This window comes from Ammospiza caudacuta, chromosome 8 (genome assembly GCF_027887145.1).
Source record: "Ammospiza caudacuta isolate bAmmCau1 chromosome 8, bAmmCau1.pri, whole genome shotgun sequence".
Lineage (NCBI taxonomy): Eukaryota > Metazoa > Chordata > Aves > Passeriformes > Passerellidae > Ammospiza > Ammospiza caudacuta.
The window spans coordinates 32,696,749-32,718,878 of NC_080600.1; the positions used below are offsets into that span (position 1 = coordinate 32,696,749).

General features: G+C 41.7%; 1 protein-coding gene across 1 annotated transcript in view; it reads right to left on the reverse strand.

Moving 5' to 3' along the window:
• Positions 1-22,130, reverse strand: part of CLASP1 (cytoplasmic linker associated protein 1) — a 167,964-nt gene that overhangs the window by 99,018 nt on the left and 46,816 nt on the right. Inside the window, exons 7-8 of the mRNA XM_058809099.1 lie at positions 19,581-19,678; positions 18,265-18,332 (exon numbers count right to left, since the gene is read on the reverse strand). Coding sequence (XP_058665082.1) covers positions 18,265-18,332; positions 19,581-19,678 — 166 coding nt within the window. The remainder of the gene's footprint in view (positions 1-18,264; positions 18,333-19,580; positions 19,679-22,130) is intronic.

The following is a 22,130-nucleotide window of genomic DNA, read 5'->3' on the forward strand; positions in this document are numbered from 1 at the left end:
TCCTAATCAGTTTAAGACATTGCTGCCCAGCCCATTTTTATTTGGCCTCAGCCAGTGCTGCTGTTCACTTTCTCCCCATGGCTCAGCACCCTTTTTCAACCCTCATCAGGTCCCTGCACCTAGGTAAAACTTAAGCCTGTCATCCAGCCATCCAAAACCATCTGCCATGACTGAAAGTTGGACTTAATAATTGATTCTGATCACAGCTGGTCATTTGACTGCTTTAGTGACCATGCTCTTTTCTTCCCACATATATGTTCACGGTAGAAGACTTCCACAGCTGGTCTGTCCAAGAAGTAACAATGAAAGAAATCAGTTTTACCACATAAAGCTACTTACTGCATCACATAACAATATGTCAGGATCAAATAGGAAATTCAAATTGAAAAAATGTGTTTGGCAGACTAGTAAAATCTTGATTCATCTGATCTAAACTCTGCAGTTTCTCTGCTGTATCTTCTGTACCACTTGACTCTAATCCCGACACCATCTCACCCACAAGAACAACTAAAAAAGGGACTAAGGGCAGACTTGTTTTTGACCTTAATCTCTTAGTTTTAATCAAGTTCAAAACTTGTTAAGAGGAAGCTTTGAATAAACATTCACAAGCAAGCAGATTCCCTCTGGTTCAAGGGCAAAGTCTGTCAAGTGAAAAGGAAGGATGAGTTTGCGTCAGGACTCAGATGCACGATCAAATTATTGCTGCTTAACAAGTTATAAGACACCCGCTGAGCCAAAGTAGCAGCCCTTGAGATGCTATTAAACTATGGCAAGTGTAAGGCAATTTAATTTAACTTAGCCCTAAAGAAAGAAAATTAGGCCAAGCAGAATCACATTTACCACAAAGAATACAAACACTCACCACAACCCAGCTAAACATCTTACTCTGGATCTGCTCATTAAACACTCCACAAAACAAATGCTGACCTAAACAGAACTGGAGACATTAAAAACCAAAGGGGTTCCCATGCAAAAGCTGGGAATGCTGATAGCAGAAAAAGCCTGGCACAGCCATTTTCACCACTACTGGGGAAAAGAAGTCACAATCATTCATCTTTCCTTAGCATTTCTCACAGGTGATTCTGCCAAGAGAAGCTGATGTGGAACAAGACTGAGACAAAATGGTGAGCATGGCTGGTATAAAGTCTTTTCTCATTCAGAAAAGTTACTGGAATCATTATCATCACAGAATACTGAAACCCAACTGATTTCCATCCATACAGACTTCTGGATTAAGACAGGCACATCTACTGCCTCCATGCAAGACTTAAAGAAGTCAACAAGTCAAAACAAAAAAGAAAACACTTTATTAATACAAAGAACCATTTTCTAAGCAGCTTGAGAACTCTCTTTTCCCTGAGGCAAGTCTGGCTGGCACAGTGACTTTGTACATCTGTGACCCTGAAAGATCACTGCAATGATAATTCAAACGAACAAATTAGATAGCAGCTTCTTCCCTCTTGCACTGCTTTGTCTATGCTGTAGAGAGATGTGTCCCTTCATATGTGACATTTACACTTTACTCCTAAACAGCAAGCTGTAAAGTGCAGTCCTTGTGAAGGCTCAGCTCCTAGAAGCAAGCTGTCCCCTTTTCAGCAGGCTGCTTATGATACAAACACAGAAGTCACCAGGAGAACCAGACTCCACTACACCATGCTTCTGCTTTGCTACATTGTAAAGATGAGCATAAACACACCTTGAGATGAACAGTTTCTACTTTTATTTCAGTTCTAGTATATACAATTCACTGTAAAGCTTGAACTAAATAACCTTAAAACTTAGGAGGATTTTTACTACTTGCCTGAAACACTGATTACCCAACAGAGACAAAATCTAGGTAACCAGGGCTTAGTATGGCATTTGATGTGCACTGCCGGAGTTAAAGTCTGGGGAGATGGAAATAGGCTCTGGAAATTACAGAGGAGAGGCAGAGATTAAATTTCTACACCAGGAAGGACAGATAGTGAGTAGAGAAAGGAACAGAGAAATTCTGGTAAAACACATATGACAGGAATTCACACACTGTGCTTTGTGAGCCATCCCAGGAACTGGTGCATATGCAACTTCTTACTTGTCAGATCAAATAACGTCATGCTCAAAAAGCAAGAGGCAGATATCCCTTTCAGTCCAGCAATTCAATTAAATACTTCCTAGTGACTGAAGCCATGATTCCTTATTCCCCATTACTATAAAGTCACTCCCCACAGTTCGATGTCAAAATCAAATATTACTAAAACAGTATCAGCCCAAGAGATAATTTGAATGTCATATTTTCCCACTAACAGTTGCTTCTTGGGTGGCATTTTTTAAGTTGCCAGACAAGCTCAAAGCCTGGCATAACTATCTAGGGTGATTCAAGGATGACCAATTCACATCTTCCTTTTGTTCAGGCATGTTATGGCATGTACTGAAATGCAGGAAGACTTTTAGATCCACCTGCTCTCTGGAACTTAAAGGACAGAAATCCTTGTATTCAGGGGTGTGGGAGAACAGACAGAAATAGAGATTAAATGGATTCATATAATTGTAATATCCTACCACTTAGGAACAGAAGAGAGCACATGAGCAGTCAACTGCAAAACCAAAGAGCTCAACATCTGAGCATAAATCCTAATCAGGAGCAACAACAGAAACTAAGAGATTGCTTTAATCCTAAAGAGGCTTCTTTCATGGTTATTCAACAAAATAAAATAGGGATGAAGTCTGAGACATCTCTATTTTGGAAACTCTGCAACAGGTTCCCAGGTTGAGATAATGGTCTTCAAGCACTTACTGGACCTTTTACAGTGCAACAGCACTGATGAAATCTTTCCCTGAAACCAGGTTTACAGTAAGTGATGACTGGGAAGAAGAATTTGTTTTCTAAATTTGCTCTGAAGATACTGATCCCAAGGTAAGTATCTGTACCCACCAGGTCACAGAGGTGGAAGAGCTGAGGGAAGGAAAGCTCTGTGAAGCACCTCTGAAATCAAAGTATGATGCATCCTCACATTTGCATGATTTCTTATATCTCCATTTTATTAAGTCTTTATTTTTAGACCACTTTGTTGTCATCTTCCACTCACTCCACATTGCTGAACAGGAGAAAAGGCATGACTCAGAGAAGAGGAGGTGCAGAAGAGCACCATTTCTCCTTCACATGAGGCAAAGTGGATGACTTTTCTTTGTAAGGGTGAGGCCACCCAGTGAACACCCTGCTGTCAGTCCTCACTCAAATTATGATGCTCTGTAATACATCTGTGTACTGAGTGACAAACAAAAAGTCCAAGTTCAAGGTTATTAAAGGTACTTTGTCTCTCATGGGCTGTAAGGTGTCCAGACACACTTAGAATTTACATTCCAGAGCAGGAACAAAAGAAAATAACACATGTCAAAGAATTCACATATCTTATTTTAAACACATGTCATTTCAGACACAGGAATGGAGAGAATTAAAAATATGGGACTAAGTTGTTAAAAATGAAATGTGGGTTAGAGAGTAAAATCTAACAAGGAAAACAATGGTTCTTCCACATCATTCATTTCACAACAGCTTCCAACTCCCATATGCAAAGCAAAACACACTTGTATTATATACAGGTAAAATATATTTGCTGGTTTGTATTTATTAATTGTGTAGTAACATCAGGATTCCAGGTGACACCAAGACCTTCCTTCTACCAGCTAAAAGAGATTCTGAAACCTATATTCAAATGGTAACAACTAGTCATAGACTTTATCTGAGAGTTTCCTTTCTGAACCTTCAATTTTGGGGCTTCACAGTGACTCACAGGAGTGCAAATCCATTTGTCCAAAAGCACACTTGAACCAGTTGTAAAAACTGAGAGCTACAACTCACTATTTCTATTTATTCCTTCACCAAGTAAAAGGATCTTGACACTCAAGTAAATTATTTGGAAATTATAATACTGCTTAAGATCAACAGTCAGATTCCAGACTCTCATGCATTTGCTTTACATTTTCACAGATCAGAAGCAGGAGTGACCATGTGTTACACTCTGTGTAACCAAGTGTTAATACTCACTTTGACAGGCAGGATTACTATCTGTTGACACACTAAAAAATGCTCCCAAACTCCATGACTGAAACACTATCAGGTATGGAAGTGGTAATACCACAGAGAAGGTGTGAAAGCAGAGGTAGATATGAGCACCAAATTAGCAGATTTTATTATTAGCAGGTGTTTCCAGGCATTGCTTAGACTATCCAAAGAACCAGTATGAAAACTTTAAAAATTTGCATGAACAGCTGGCTGTAACACAAAGAAAATAAAGAAGTGTAAAGATACACTTCTTCAAGTGTAAAGTAGTTGCACATCAGAAAATGTCAAACAGACCAAGTTGCAGAAGAAAAAGTCATATAAATCTATCTCCAGCCAGTTCAGTAATTTTTAGCAGACTATATAGGCTGCTGCTGCCTTGTTGTTTAACACAAATAACAGGGAATGCTTATAGGGCACTGCCATCTGTCAGCAGCTGTTACTGAAAACCAAACACAGGGCAAGTGAGCAGTTCACAGCACTCTGCCTCCAGATGCAAACAAAATTCAGAAGAAATAGGAATAAACTGTAGGGGGAAATAATGTCTTATCAAATCCTTAAACCCAAATTCTATGCTCAAATGTACATAAACCTTCAGCATTTCTGGAGAAGACAAGTATCAGTCATAGTTTGTCCACTTCATTCCTTTCACAAGAAGGAGTGCTGAAGGTCCTGTACACTTGCAGATACTATAGAAGTAAGAGATTTCTGTCTAGGCATGATTATTCCTCAAATGTGGCCAATTGCTTTACCAGGTATCAGTTTGTTCAGACAGAAAAAATATCTGAAGCCTCCCAAAACATGAGAGCAGGATCAGCCTGGTTCATCTGAAGCTTCCACCATTAACCAGCTTGAGCCACCTGAATTGCTCATCTCCACTACAGATCCCTTACCTTAATTTCAAGTAGCAGGAATTATTATTTTGTCCAGACTGGAACAGAATGGCTCAGTTCCACAACAGCTCTTTACTATTTGTCCTGCTGTGGCTGCCTGCAGCAATCAGTGACCAGCAGCATCCTTTTTCATTGGATATAGTGCACATCCCATCAGCTCCCTAGATGTTGTCAAACACTGAATCCATGCTTAGAAGCCACAAGCCAGCCAGGGAAGCAAGCTTTGGACCATTAGCCTGCATATTAACCAGCACCCAGGGGCCTTTCAGGCCAGCTAAACTGTGTCAGTTGAGCTAAAAAGATTAAATTACACTCACACTGCCCCTCTGGTGAGACTCTCTTGGCATGATTTAGTCTGAAGAGTCTGTGAAGGGATGAGAACAACTTTGCCTCCTGGCACTATGGAGAGGAGAACCTCTAAGTGTCTTACAGAATTAATGCATGACCTACATGAACTTCTCCATTCATGGCTGATTCATGTCCCATTCTTGTTTAGGCTCAACAGGTAACAAGCATGGCTCCTGAACAACAAATGACTGAAAGGTCAGCAAGCATCTTGCTAGAATTAAAAACCCCATAAATGAATCACACCACAAACTAAAGATGGTGGCAAAACTTAGGAATTTCAACTTTCTACATGAAAATTTCAAACTCAAAGCAATGACAACAAATCAGCCTTAGGCCTGTCCATATCCCACTCCTGCAGGCACACCACCATGCTGGCAAATCATCTGGTTCTCTTTAGCAACCATCTGTGCTTGCCTGCACTTAAAGAAGAATTAGCAGAGGAACTGGCACATGAGAAGCACAGCACGTAACAGACAACTACAGATTCACTTTTAGATTTGCTCAGAGATTGAAAGCAAGTAAGATCAGATTTTTTAACTGGGAGGCAGGAATTTCAATAAAACCTTTACATAAGGATGTCCATAAGAAGTCAATGCTTCAATTAGCACAAACGCAAATTGTCTGCCTTGCCTCTTTACCCATGCAAAGCTTCAAGGCTGCCCACTCTCTCCCCTTTACAGTCTGGAGACTGAATTGATGAAGTCTTCACTGAAAAACAGAACCAAGAAGAAGGGCTGGAGAACTTCCAGTCCCTCTTTTTTAATAGTAATTTTGTGTTAAATTTTAAATTATTTGAAACAGGGTCCTTCTAATTCATCTGGAAAGCCTCTCCCACTGACACAAAGAATCACTGATAATTCCTGCTTGGAATAGGAGTGGATTTGTTGAGGTGATCTAGGTTAGTCATCTAGATTACATTTAAACCAGGCTTACTTAGCTTCCTTTTCCAAATATTACACAAAAAGAAGGCAAAAAACCTTACTGAGATGAAGAAAATAAATTCAAACATCCTGAGTTATATTTAGGTTGTCTACATAGGGAAGAGGAACACAGAGCTCTGTCTGCAAAATAAAGATGCCATTACAAGTTAAGTTTCAGGAGACTCCTAATAATAGTATTTTGAAGAATGGCATGAAGATTAAATGGAACAAAATACAGCTCACCTACCAATTTGTAGCAAACTGCTCTTCACATAAACAGTCAGAATATATCCACATTTAAATATCAAGCCTTAAATTCTTAATATTAAAATCAAAGAGCAATCTGCATCTTAATGCTTCACTGAAAATGCCTATGTGCAAATTGACAGCCACACTGATGACAGACCAATAAAACTAAAGTGAAGCATTATCACCCATTCTAGCATAACACCAAATCAGCAGAGGATGTGCATTAAAGGATTCATGCTGCCATTTATAGAGGTGCCTCTGTGGTGGCTTGCAGCCTTTTCATGCTGACATCAGGTTGTGTTGTTAGCTGAGGTCACATTCTCTTCTGCCTTTAGCCCTGTTACCACTCATGATAAACTGGAGAGCTGAATATCAGACACAATCTCAAATGACACTGGCAAACCTTGCCTTCAGCTCACTGACACACACAGATAGAAAGTACTGAGTAAAACAAACACTGAATCAATTTCAGGATCTTCCATAACTGCATCCTACAGGAGGAAAAATGAAATAATGGCATAATTTAGGTTAAAGGGATCTCTGAAGGTCAAATGACTCAACCTCCTTTTGAAAGCAGGGCTGACAAAGTTGTTTTGCTCAAGAACACCTCCAGACCAATTTTTAAAACCTCCACGGATGAAGATCCTCTGGGCAACCTCTTCCAGTGCTTCACACACTATCTTCAAAGTGAAGAAAAATATCAACACATAGGAAAAAACCCCAAGTATAAGGCTGTCCTCTCAGTCCCTAAAGTATGTGGACTGCTGGAACTTGCATAAAACCAACCGAAAACCTCTTGATGAAAAAAACCTACTTCTAATTCAGAGGTTTTCTGGAATTAGCGGTCTATGCATTATAGGTACAGGAAAGTCAAGATTCCAGCCCAAAATGTACAAGATGAGCTGCTCATCACAGCTTTTTACTGGCATTTATCCTGTGTGCAGTGTCACAGAAACCCCCTGCAGGCCATGAGGGAACAGAGATCACCTGCTTTCAAATGGTGGTCAGACCATGGCTGGCCAAGGGTGCAGAGCACCATCACACACAGTTCAGGTACATTCTCACATCTAACTGGAACTATTTACTGTTTTTAGGGCATGGTAAGCATGGTGTTTCAGCTGGCTCTGTGATGCAGCTTTCCTGGGAAGAAGCTGTGGAAAGGACCAAACATGACATGCTCCCACAGGAGGCCCTGAGGGACCGCTCTGCTGCAGCTGATGGAGCGCCTGGCCTGCTCTACAGAAAACACACAGGACCTGGCACAGTCCAACCTGTCACAAAGCTGCCAGGGGCCCAGTATTCTGCCACATCTCCCACACTTTCAGCAGACTGAACAGAGCTCCTTATAATGTGCTGCTGCAGACAAGAAATAGTTAGGACAAAAATAGGGACAAGCCTGCTTTAGCGCCCAGGAGAATAAATAGGCTTCAGGGAGCGCCATGAAGGGAAGCAGCAAGCACGGAGCACAACGTGCATACAAAGACCTACAATACAGAGGCTTTGGAGAAATCCCACTGCAGTGAGACAAAATCCAGTGCACACATCAAAAAGAAAAGGAAAAAAAAAAAAAGACATCTAAGGAAAGCACTAGAGACAAGTATGGAGCTTCTTAAAGGGGAGGGAGCAGAGAATAAGTTTCAGCATGCTGGTGCATAAATATTTTGCCTGTGGAAGCTTGGAATCAGATCTTATTTAAGTCTCCAGTGAAAAGGAGCGTGACTGTCCCTCCACATCACAGCAGCTCCATGTGATTAGAACCCTCTGCAGACTCAGCTCCTGCCCAGCACAGAGCTCAAACAGCAGGAGCATAAATCGGAGCTGAAGTGCACTGGCAGAGCTGCAGCAGGGAGAAGTGTGCCCAGCCCTGCCTCTCCAGGGCTGCCTCTGGGATTGCCCCTGATCCCAGCAGGAGCTGGGGGGAGCTCAGGGGAAGACACAGAAATGAATGGAGAACAGAGTTAGACCCATTCTTCATAAAGCTGCCCTAATTAGAAATGTCAGGCCTCATTATGAGCCAGCGCTCACTAGACAGGAGTCCCATTGCTGGGCAGAGACGTATGTGGGAGACATGCATTTCTTAAAGATGTACACATCCTTCCCTACCCACACCACAGCCAAGGGAACAGCCTCACTGCATGGGGGTGAAGGCAGCACCATGCTGCCAACTGCACAAACACTAGCAGAACCAGTGTCAACACTGTTTCATACCTCAAACTCCTGTCTACCCCTTCCCTGTGGAAGGCTAGGAGCACTCATGCCTAGAATACTCATAACAAGGCTTTTTATAACATAATCTACCAGAAATTTACATAGGGCACTGTTCATCTCCCATGGAAATAATTAGAAAGAGTCCATTAGTGTCAAAGAGAGTAGATCTGGAATAAAAGAATAGTGTAAATTTCTCTCTTCTACCTCTGCATTAGCATTCACCTCCCAAGAAGCCCAGATATGTCTCATATTCCTTAGACATCAGCATCTGCACCTCATACCAGACACATCTATGTCAAGCATCTAAAGGATTTTGCTGTGCACTGACAATCTCTGAGAGAAGGCAGGTTAGGTGTGTCACAGGAAAGGGAACAGCTCTGGAAATGTGGTTGCTACAGGTTTTGCAATTCCTGAAAAAAGCAGTTCAGGTAACACTTCACAGTGAATGAGGTATTTCTCTCTTCCTCTGTAGTGCATTGTTTATAAATTTTGATAAAATTCACCTGGCTTGAATCTGAAAGCCACCTGCAAAGCAGCAGCCATCAGCTGCTTTCCTCATGAAGATTTGTCTGCAGTGAGATCCCTGCAGGCTACACGTGGGGTGTAAACCTAGCCAGGATTATTCAGGGCTCTCTGCAGCTTTGGGGCTGCAGGGGAATAAACAAAAAAAGATACTCAAACTGCTTAGCACAATGCAACAAAAGGATTCTTTTGACAGAGCAGCAGGGCAGAATTAATTCCTTCAGCAGGCAGAGGAAACCCAGTCATTATGCAGTATTTGCTGTCTTAATACTACAGAAATAGGATGCATTTACTTATTATAGCTCAGTTTTGTTTTATTTCACATCACTGTATTTGAGCGACAAACAAAATACTTCAGCCAAACATAACAGAGGAGGAAGGCAGTGTATTGCCAGACCAGGGCCAAGTACAGACAATGCCTTCCCTGTACCTCCCTCTGGAGTAACAAACCAGCACTTGTTCACTCCTGCATTTTGGAAAAAGCTCCTCTTCATGCCCCCCACTAATATGCTGTAAGGGCAGGTTTTGTTCCACCACTGCATGTTAAAACTGGATATACCATCTGTATTAGTAAGTCTTCCTCAGAAATGGGCTCAGCAGTCTTATCTCATCCAGCCTAAGGTCAATGATCTGAAAATGGAAAGTAACTAGGTACAAGAAGACCTTCAAGCTTCCAGGTATTGGGTATCAGGTTCTTTAGAAATCAACCAGGAGCTCTTCAGTCCAGACTCTTTATTAAAACCTCACAGTTATGGAAGCTGCAGCTACTGTGGTTACAATATACAGGGACAGGGATGTTATTTGTTGCTGGTAGGAAAAACATGTTTCATGAACTTCTGCTGCCCATAAAAGCCTATTCTGTATTTCACCAATTACCACAGAGTGACTGCTGTCCTCAGAGGCTGCTAATTACAGCAGCTAAACCCAGTCCACTTGTTACATACTCAACCTGAAAATAAGTCTCATAAAATAAATGAGAGCAGTGGCACAGAATTTATCAAAGTGCTTCACAAGAGGGGTAAGAAATTTCATCTTTTCCTCAAGCAGTCTTTGACTACCACTGAGGCAGCTGATTAAGGACAGCAACTGAATTCTAACTGGGACAGTGATTCTATATAAAAACAGCCCAGAGCATTCATTTAAAAGTAGTTATTAGGAAACTACTCTCCAGCACCCAGCCAGCATACAGAAAGGAAAAAGAAAGACACCTACTCCTCCGCCACTTTCTTGGAAACTGAACTATTTGTGAGCCTCAGGCAAGGACTTCGATGCCAAGAACAATTTTGTAATTATTGTCATAGAAGCAGAGAGCTTGTGATACCTTCACTTGTGCTCACAGAAGTACTCTACTATGTAACCCCAACAAGTGTTGAAGTCAGTGTGTGTGAAACACAAATAACCCAAATAAGCTTCACAAATCTGCACAGTGTACAACTATGGGATATTTTTTACTCCCACCAGATTGCCCTCCAGTGTGCCAGCCTTCCTCTATGACTAGCCTGTACTCCCATCTCTCAGAGAACTGCTGAGAATTAAAAGCTTGACTTAAAATCACTGCTGTGTTGACAGTGACCAATATGTGTGTGCACAAGCATGTGTATGAACCATCCTACTGATGAACTTGCCCCTGGAAGATTCTGTGTACCATAAACAAAGCTAAGTGATCAAAACCATAAGATTTAGTTAGTCCTTTCATGTAAAAATGTCACTGAAGTTAATATTGCTCCAGCTTTGACTGCAAGCTCTTTCTGACAGAACAACTACAAAGGAGAGCCAGCTGGGAAAAACAGCACAGGAAAACACCACTAAACTGGTGCAAAGACTTTAATGACCACTGCAAATTTAAGGCTTTGTTTTAGAGGTGAAACCAACCTGACACCAAAACAGGTGAAAGAATTTGAAAGAAAAGATCATAGCAGAGAAATCAGCAAACTACTAAGCATTCCTGAACTGTGATCACCTCCACAGCTGTTCCAGATGTTACTGCAGTTTCCTTGGGAGGGAAGGGTTTAGGATTTTTTCATTCTAATTCTTTATGAACACAGCAAATAAATTCATACTTGCCATGGTTCTAAGTTGCATGTGTTTCCTGAGGCAGCCACTGAGTTTGCTCAGATACACATGGTACTTTACCAAGGGGGAAGAAAAGAACAGGCCCTGCATGAAGAAATTCATCTCCAGATGTGCAGGACATTCATGCATTTAACTTCCATCAGTAATAATGGAATGGTGCACATTAATCTTCTACTCATGAAGCCCACACTAAACAGCAGCATCTCATCCTTTAACAGCCCACTCCTTCAACCTGTATTTATGCATGTCTGTTAGTGATGCTGGTAGTAAAGTGGTTCTGCTTAACTACACCAAAGCTTTGCCAAAACAGCATTTGTGTGTTCATATAAAACCAACAGGTTTAAGGGAAGTGATGAAACAACCAAAGGAACTCTGGTCTTCTCTGCAAGGAAATCTGGGATCAAGGTACTTTGGATTCAATCCAGAATTCACAATACACTAACAACTTACACACGTACTTTTCTTCTGACATTTGCTGCTACTACAGTTCAGACAACCAGCAGTGACCTGGAGGTCAGACATTTCCCAACTGATAAGATCAGCTAGACCACTGCCCCAGGCTCTTCATTCCACCAGATGATCTTTTAAAGCTGAGAAGTTCCCAGCATGATGAAATCATCACACTTCATTGGCAACAACAAATACATGCTTGCTTTCTGCAATAAGCAATGAAGTACATTAATTATTTAACACAATTCCAACTTTGGAAAAATCATGGATTAATCTCAGCTCCTCTTCTGAGAGACAGGAGGAGCCAGAGTGCAAAGGTATCTCATCTGTAGATAGTACAGGTGATGCAGTTCATGAGGAAAAGAACCAGCCCAGACAGGTTTCTGTATTAATTTCCTGGCATTGGGAGGCATTTACTGATGGTGAACAAGGAACACCACATATATGTATCTACTGCTTCCTCTGAAAATACATGCAGTAATTGCCTTGGAAAACAGTGTTCCAAAAGCATAAAATAAAGATCTGTCCACATTAATGGCACATACTGTAGCATGCAGTATTCGTTCCACAGCATTCAATTTGCCCAGGAGATTTCCATGTTCTGTTACAAAAAACCTGCCAATTAACTCACACCTTGAGATAGTAAATATCAATACAAACCCAAGGTCTATAAAATTTGGATACTGACCACCTCAGACTCCCTAAAATTAGTCTACTACATCCACAGTGTAGGAAGGATTTCAAAAAGACAACAGGTACACTGAATCGAGAGAAAAAGGGGAAGAAAATGCAGCTTTTACAAAGATGGCTAACAGAAATCATCTCCTCTGAAAGCTCAGATGAAAAGCACAGGGTTCTTATATACCAAAAATACATACAATATATGCTTCCCTCCTTTAAATTAATTCTTCACAGGTGAACAGATACAGAGCTCCTCTGCCTTTTCATTTCACCAAGTCCCAATCCAGTCTCACCGACTACCACAGACATCCTGTTACAGAAACGCAGTTGAAATACAAAAATACAGGTTTAAAAAAAGTGATATCTCTATTTGGTACATTCTTGGAACTATGATTCAATGCTAATTCAAAAGTACTCATAACCAATTTAAATAGCCTTCCCAACTGGTGCTGCAGAAGGAAACAGTTAAGAAATGGAAGTCTCAGTGATCACTCAAAAACAAGACAGACCAGCAGGGTTTCTGAAAATTCATGTCCTTCACCTCTCTCAGCCTGTTCTGGTCCCTTACTTATGCACACACTCTTCTTCTTCACCCCATCAAACAGACCATTTATCATATTTTATATAATCTTAAACTGAGCTTGATGACACCAGGCTACAGATGCTTGCAGACTATTTATTTTAAGTTCCACTTTTACCGCAATATTGCTTCAGTCTCCACACACCGTTAAAAAGAAACCGAGCAGTCAAAACTCAGCCACGAGCAAACAAACACATCCACCCGTGTGGCACATTCATTAGCACCTACCTTTCCCGGTAGTCATTATTCTCTTCTCTGCAGTGCTGGGGAGCTGCTGGAGAAGGCTCTGTGCTGGGGAGCAGCCGTCTCTCAGTACATGTTTCTCAGCAACTTAATCGCCAGCAAACTCGCCAGCCTCCTACACCCCTTTGCTGTGTGACCTAGCAGGCGAGTGCCAGCTCTCCTCCAAAATAAAAGCCAGTTCAGCATGAGCTGAGCTCCATGTGCCCCCCTGTGCCTGCCTGCTCACTCCCCTCCCCTTCTGCATGAGAGGATTTCAGCAATATGCTTATTTACAGAGCTGTCAGAAAGGGAGCAGAGCTCCTCTTGTCCATTTATACCTTCCACAAGGATGAACTATCAATTAATGGTGTTCATTCAAATATCACTCACACATTACTGCTCTCTCTTGGCCCACACAGGTGAAGAAGCATTTATTTGCTTTTTTCATGCCTGAAAATGCCGAGTCAATGAAACCAATCTTCTGTTTCACTTTGTATTCCAACGTGAGAACTGTATTAATAGAGAGCAAGCCATAATGGCAATTTAATTGCACAAGAAGGTATGAATGCAAAAACGCACAGTGCAGCATTTACTGTTATCCTGGACAATTGTTACTCCTTCCCATCTGCAATTCTGCTGCCTGGATTTGTGTTGACAAACAAACAATATTCCACCCTCAGATGCATGGCACCACTTGGCAAATGTGGGTGGTTTTCCTTCATATAATAAATATGAAAATAGTTTCCAATGACTCAGCTTTATTACCAGCAAAAAACAGGAATCTAAAATAGCTCCACTTTTCATCTATTTAACTCCAATTTCACAACTTCACAAACAGAATTCATTTAGTAAATAGCATATTTGTCTTATACACCCTCCCAAATATAGAAGTAGTTCTACTGAAAAATAGCATTGCTCCCTCTTCATAAGTTTTCAGTAACTGAAATTACCACGTCTTTTATTTCAGCACTGTTTTAATTAACTTGCTTACTCTTAGAACACACACTCATGCAGTCAGCTACCAAAATTGCATCCTCCCCTCACCTTACTCCACAAGTACCCGTGGGAGAGATCTCAGCTCCAGAATTCCGGCTTTAAGATCCTGCTTTGATTTCCTTCCAGCCCAAGACCACTACCACCTCCACTGTCCCTAAATCTTGCTCTTCTGAATCAAAATTCAACATCAACAAGAAAGTTCAATGCCTTCCTTTGCCACAGGAACACCACCACAATATCCCCTCCAGCACAAATATAAATGCATCTCACAAAAATTGTGTGACTTACATAAAAAAAATGAAGGTTTGCATCATATTAGGATAATCACAATGATGAAAAGCATAAAAACCACACTGAAACATTTTGGTTGCTAAAAACTTTGGTTTGGGTCATTGGTTCCTATCAGCCTGTGTTTTTCAGAAAATAATTTATTTTATTCTTAATCTTCCCTGAAACTTGATTATAACGTCTTCTGGAGTCCAGATCTGATTCAAAGTCAACTCAAATCTATGGAAAATCTGTACAGTTTCTGTAAAGGCCCTTCCAGACAATACCAAGAAAACCCATGAATTTCTTGGAGTCTCTGTCCAATAGCCGCTCTCTGTATCACATCCAACTGAAGATCATCACACAATGCCACTCAACGACAGCAGCTGACTAGCTGGCAATTACTGGCTCTTTCATGCTGAAAATGTATTTGTCCCAGGGGAATAAGGCATCTGCATAATTAGCAAAAGCAGTTACACAGAAAATAATTAGCTTGCTGAAAGCCCAAAGGGGGAAAAACTATAATTTTTGCTTCAAGAGGCTGACTAATTATATGCCAAATAACAAAACAGAGATGCACTGAGAATCATCAAGAAATCCAGCATGGATTTTAACTTCTTATTCTAGCTGTAAGGGCTGCTGGTAGCCTAGCAACAAGCAGCATACTTGGGCATGCCAAAACCTCCTCCAACTTAATGAAACACCTCAGATTACTATGCAAACCTCCCCCACCCCACTATGCATTTGATTATTGTACTAAATGAAAAAAACAAAGCCTAGCCAAAAAAAACAATCTAACAATTCAAGATAAACTCAAACAAGCACTAAAGGACTATAGTATAGAAAGATAAGCCAAAACAAAACATGAATTATTTTCAGACTTGAAATTCAGTGTGATTAGAGTTGACTCATTAGATTTCTTCTGTGGGTTAAGAGAATGTCCTATTATTTTAAGCAACTTTTCTAGTAGTCTGTGTAAGATTCCTGTTTGTTTGTGTCTTGGAAACCACTAGATATGAAAACTTTAACAAGTTAGAGAAACTCACTAATCTTCAAAGTACTGCTGACATACAGAGAGTGCTGCTGCAATTCCTTCCTTTTACTTGGATCCTCAGTGACCTGGCAGAGGAAACTGTTATCCCAAATAGCAGTCTCAGAGGCAAAAGACCAGTTTTTACTGTTTTGCACTGTTCCAGAAGCCACACTGCGGTCTCAGCTGCCCAGTAGCACTGTGTTCTGTGGTAAGAGAGTTTTGACAACCACTTTCAGTCTTGCTGTGATTAGCACAACTCTGGTGCTCAGTTATGAGTGACCTTTCTGCCAACAGCCTGCTCTCGGTTACCCACAAGAGAAGCACATTCACACAGTCACCCACCCAACCACTCTGCCAGATTCAAAGGGTTAACAACACTGAGCTATTTCCACTATTTCCTGAGAAAGGCAAATCTTTTGCATGTGCAATATCTATCACCATCCTCCCTGGTGACTCTGACAACTGCTGAAAGTGTCACCTTTGTTCAGAAAGCGTCAGGGACACAAGAAACCTGACAAATTTAGCTTGTCTTTCTCTCACAGGCCACAATAAACTTGTGACTGTGGGTGAAGATAAGGCTCCTTTTGCTGGCTTACACAATCTCAGATAAACTGAAAGTTGCACAGAGCTGTTGACACACAAGATAGGACGAGCATGTAATGCTCTATTTGTGCTGTGCTTGGAGGGCAAGGAGAAGCAACAAACAAACAAACCTATGGCACTAAGGGAAACCAAACCCTCCCCTCAAACACACACAAAAAATGTTAACAAATAATGTTATCATTGCTAACTTCAAAAATGGGAAATACTTTAATTCTTCAACTATAGAACTTATAGAACAACGTTTTCATTTCTAGGGAAGATGAAAAGGTTCTGGCAGACCAATAGAAGATCCTAGCTTTGCTCTCTTTGACCCTTAACACTACTCCAGCCTCCTTTTCCCCCCAGACCTTTTGTCTTTCTGTCTCAATGTTCATACAGGAGATTCTACTGAGGATAAATCCACTCCACACACAGACTCCAGAGATTGCATCCTGCCACAGCACAAAGCAAGAGCAGGGAGGCATCAGGAGATCAGGTTAAACAGAGTGCAGAATACAGGAGTACTTGTGTTGGGAGGTACTGAAAGCCTGTCCATGGAGTCAGAAGATGGGGATCATGACATCTCAGGACCTCACTGCATAAAAAGGGTAACTCTTTCACTGAAACAGTGACAAAGTGGTATAAAAGAAAAAAAAAAATTTCAATTAAGCCTTGAAGCAGAAGATCTGATACACACCAGTGCTTCAGATGTAGCAATACATCTCAGATCACAAGTCTGCCTCCTAGAAACACCAAACAACAGCAATCTACGTAGTACAATGATGCATCGAATTGCTTTTTCTTTTTTTGAAAGTTCATTCTATTCCACTGCTAGCAAGACAAAAATTCCACCTTAGCCTAGCCAAGCAGAAAGCAAGGAAGTTGAGTCAGCAGTAAATCTGTTTCAGTCTGAGTAGGGGTTTCAGAGAAATCACCTGGAGGCTGGGAACCTAAACAAGTTTGCTAAGGGATTAAATATTTACTTCCCCTCCCACCTGTTAAAAAAGAACAAGGACATTTGTTTCTCAACTGCACTTTTTTATCCCTGTAAGGCTCATCCACCTGGACATACAAAATAGTCCCATGTTATGCAAAAGTGTAATTTTAACCCATTCCATCACAAAGAAACTTGTACTAGGTCTTCATCATTCCCAAACATACAAGATAATACATCACATTTCTGAATAATCCAAACGATAACTTCAGGATTTTCAAATCAGTTAATTTTATTGATTCTGCAGGGATGAAGTTTACTGTGTTGTAAAATGGTTATGGCGAAGAAGAATGGTGCCCAGAAGTGAAAAAGTTTTTTTCCTATTTAAAAGAGGAAACACCTCTCTGCTCTTGACTTTGAAGAGCATGGTGGGAATGGCTGGGACATCATCTCCCCTGCTCCTGGCCCTGCAGAGGGTATGAGCTTGATAGGAACACACAGTGCTGAACTCAGGTTCTTCATCTGCTCTACTCAACTGTCAGCAGAAAGATGCATTTCCTCACCAAGGATTCTCACAAAAATCTACTGTTAAACAATACTTATTCAATTTCTAATACCTGTTAAAATTATTTCCTAGCTGATAAGCTTATCTGTAAACACAGTAATAAACACTTGTTACTACAGTAAGCTTGTTACTACTAGTCTCAGACAAGACAGACAGAATTAAGGCTCAGATTAAGGGTCTCTGGCTATCAGTCCTAAACACACAAAATATGCACATTCAGTGTCCTGCTTTGGGACAGATTTGGGAGGAATCCCAAACACTTAGGAACTGCAAAATACAAACAACATGAGCTTTAAACAGAACACTGATGCATTATTGTGTACACTCTCGATGCCTTTTAGGGCATTAAACTGAAAAGGCAATTCTTCTCTGAAATTACTATTTAATTCACCTTATGAACAATTTACATGCACATGGACTTGAGAACAGGAGATGTATTTCCCTAATGTAACTCTAGAGGACAAGAAGACAGTTACAGCACCACCTTCTCTTCTCAAAACTTAGGCTTCTTTCTCCTTCTGATACTACAAAAAGACAGCAGACAAACTAAACATCCATTTTATTTATTGCAAAGGCACTGTGTATATTTCTGAACAATCACCATTCCTGCTTCCCCTAACAGAATGCTTGCTGTATATCCATTTGAATGCCTCACCAACTGAAAATTGCTAAAAGCACCAAACAGAGAATACTTCTACTCACCAACTGAAGTCTGGACCATGTTTCCAGATTTTTGGACCTCATCGAATTTTGTAAAAATTACATTCAACCTGTTTGAAAAGTAAAGAAATACACAATTAACAACCAAATTTAAATTTTAGGAATATTAGAATCATAAAATCCCTAAGGCTGAAAAAGACCTCTAAGGCCATCGAGTTCAACCTTTAACCCAGCACCACCGTGTTTACTACTAAACCATGTCCTCAAATGCCACATCCACATGGCTTCTGAACACTTCCAGGGATGGTGATTGCACCACTTCCCTGGGTAGCCAAATTCTAACATCTTATGATCTTATAGAAGAGATTTGGCTTCACTCAGGTCATTGGGAGCACTGTCAAAAATGTCAGCAGAAAATGTCAAGCCAAGGAAGTTATTTTAATATCTTCAAAAAAAACCATCAACACACAAAAGTGGAAAGGAAAACCTGAGATATAACTGAAAATACTACATTACTGAAGATGTGATAAGGCTAATTGTAGACGCATTTCCAGTTCATCACCACTTTTTCTATCTTAATTATTTACAGAAATACCACAAAACACACCCCTAAAAACCAACTTGACACAACATTTGTCTCTGGCCCTGACACCTTCCCATTTATGTCACAGGTCCACCAGAGCAGAAGATTCTTATCACATCTCATCATTCCTTCCCAGTGAGTTTATTACTTTAAGGCACATTGTGGGAGCAGATGTTTCCACTGGAGAACAAGAGGCAACAACAACAGTGCTGCCTCCACCTGCATGTGCCCCAACTCCAAAAGCACCTCTTCCCTCTGAGCACTGGCAAGCTGCCATCTACTCCATCCTCAGGGCTAACCATGCTCTGCCCTGAGCACTGGAGGCAAGATGCAGAGCAGCTTTCTAATGCACCTCAAACAGCAGAAGCAGAGGGACATGGCTTTAGTTTTGACATAGGATTGGTTGCTTTTTGTTTGAGGTTTGGTTGGGGGGCAGGGAAGGGAAGCTGCTTTTTTTTCTTAAATAAAATATTAAAATGGATTATTTTGCTTGTGTGTTTTTGTTGTTTATGACAGCCTAAGCTGCATAAACAAAAGGTACTCTGAAGTGTCTCCTCCCTGCATATGCAGAACATACAGGAAAAATATTAATTCCCTTAATCTTGATCATCACTAAGTAAATCTGAGTGTTTATCAGATTAAAAATAAAAATAAAAAATGAAACAATGATCCTGGGAAAAGGTTCAATCATGAGGTTCCTGAAGTCTTCAGAAGGAAGGAAGGGAATAAAAAGCAGCCCAAAAGTAGTGAAGACCTAAGGACATTCCCAGCTTACCGAGACTGGGGTAATCCTTTTTTACTGAGATCAGCCCTTACACGTTCACCAACATGTCTGTAAATTTCCACAAGGCTGTTTATTGCTGCATCTCGAACCTGGATGTGAGACATGAGAGAAATCAACCATCTTTACAATTTAAATTAATAAAATCCCTAATAAGTCCTACATTAGAGAACTAAATTTGTCTATTTCTCAGCAACAACAGCTGCCACTACACACATTAGCACACAGCTCATGAAGGAGCTTCCAACCCTGTCTTTCACATGTTAACAGTATCAGCAGGTAATTGAATTGAAAAGGCAGTGGAGGCGTAAGATGAAAGGTTTCATGCAAAAGGGGCTTGGCTGCCTTTGCCAAACTCCTCCCATTGTATACAACAGGTATATTTACTGGATGAAAAAAGGATAGAGACACAAACAGACCTTATATTAGTGGGATATTATCAAATAAACTGATTTTTAATGCTGTCTTAAAAACTTACATTTCTATGTTGATAACAAAACAGGGAGGCGGGGAGGAATATTCAATCACCTGAGTCACCATGAATTTTGCATATTTTCCAAACTGATTTGCAAGAAATTGCTGAGCACATCCTTCCTTCCAGCCAACAGAAGAGACATAAATCTGATTAAGTGTCACCTTTCTGTACTTAAACCCTTCCTCCACTAGACACAGCAGGCAGAGAAGGTAAACAAAGTGCTCTGCCTACAGAAACACCAACTGTGCAGTTCTGCTTCTCAGAGGATGGCCCAGCAGCTACCCCCACACACACCCCAGGACTAGACAAGGAATATCCTGAGACACAAGCCAGAATTGCCTGTGGGTGGGAGTCAGAGGGCAGGCACACATACCCTGCCTCCTGGCCAAAGAAAACCCCAACACCTGACTCACACCCACCCTAACACCCTGACTCGTTCTCCGCTTAGCAGGTCCCTGCCAGCCTCCAAACCCCTCCTGCACTCATGCCAGCCCTCACTCAGCACTGCTGCCCATCAGCCCCATTTGCCACCAGTGCTGCTGGGCACAGCAGGCTGCGGGGACCCTCTGGTGCCCCCAGTTTTGGGTACACAGACCCCAGCCCAGTAACCTGCAAGGATTGCCCTGTGTGCACAGCTAAGCAGAGGCACAGCTGCAGGACTGTAAATCTCAAGAGGCAAGGCAAGAAGCCCCTACCATCATACTTGGTTTAGTCAACCACAGCAATAATAAAGCTTTAGTAATTTTATGTTTGAAGGAGTTTAAGTATTGTTGTCACACCAGATGCACATTGGGTTAACTCAATCTCATCAGCTGAAAGCAACAAAAGCACTATTTCTGAAAAGGGCTCTGGTGGAACAGCTTCCACATCCACAACAAAAGAAAAAAACTGGACTTGACCGGGAGTTGTTTCTCCCCTCTGTCCGAGAGAGGGCAGCAGTGACCGAGCCCAGCGAGTCTCGCAGCGCTCAGCAGCAGCTCCAGGGCAGCGCCGGACCAGCCCTAGCCCAGGGCAGACACTGTTCCACCCAGAGCTGCTGTCACAGCCATTTCTGTCTGACCAAGTCAGGCACAGGCTATCTGGGGATGAGGGACCAGACCCAGGAGAAAGGGAAAGAGATCAGCCTGGTTTCCCCCTGCAGCTGGATACAGGACAAGAAGCTGTGGCAGGCACAAGGAAGAGGCAGCACAAAGGAAAAATGTCTCAGTGCCCTCACCAACTTTCCAATTCAGCTCACCTATGGAAAAATGTCTCAGTGCCCTCACCAACTTTCCAGTTAATTCAACAGCTCACCTATGGCAGCACCAAGGCACCTATGTGCTTAAGCCATAAACTCAGGATTTCCTTGGAGGGTAACAGCTTGCTTAGTCCCAGCTCAGAACTACAGAGGACCCTAAACATTAAATTTCTTGGAGTAATGAGTTTACCATCCTGCACTGGCACAAGCAGCAAGGGAAGGCTGCTTCACTCTCAGTCCTCTTAGCAAGGGGAGACCCTGACAGCCACAGAAATCTGGCCAACTCCCCAGAGCAAACACAAACCCATTCTACAGCTGGACACCCCACACCTCCTTCCAGCTGAACACCCTCCTCAGACCTGGATCACAGATGTGTCACCCGGGGTGGGAGAACAACCAACAGCATTATCCAAAAACTGCCAATCCACATTACACAGCGAGTTTGAACACTACTTCTCCACCTCCCTCTTCTCACTAACCCCAAATCTAACTTGCATCTAATCCCAAACAAGACTAAAAGCACTAAGGAGTAACAGATTTTATTCCACTTGTATTTTCATTGGGTAGCACTGCTGATTAAAGGTTGTCTTCCCCCCTATTCAGAAACTGCCTGTACAACCTGTGGCAGTGCACATGGCCAGGCTGTCTGACTGGCCCCATCTGCCCTCCCTGCCCAGACTGGTTTCTCTCTCAAAGTGAGGGGTGCTGCACTGAGCCCACAGGGATCCCTGCAGCCTCCAAGGCACAGGAGTTCCCTTCCCACAAAGGCTTCCCTCTTCTGCTCATCCCACCTGCAGATTCATGTTGTTCTGCTAAACCCTTGGAGTAACTG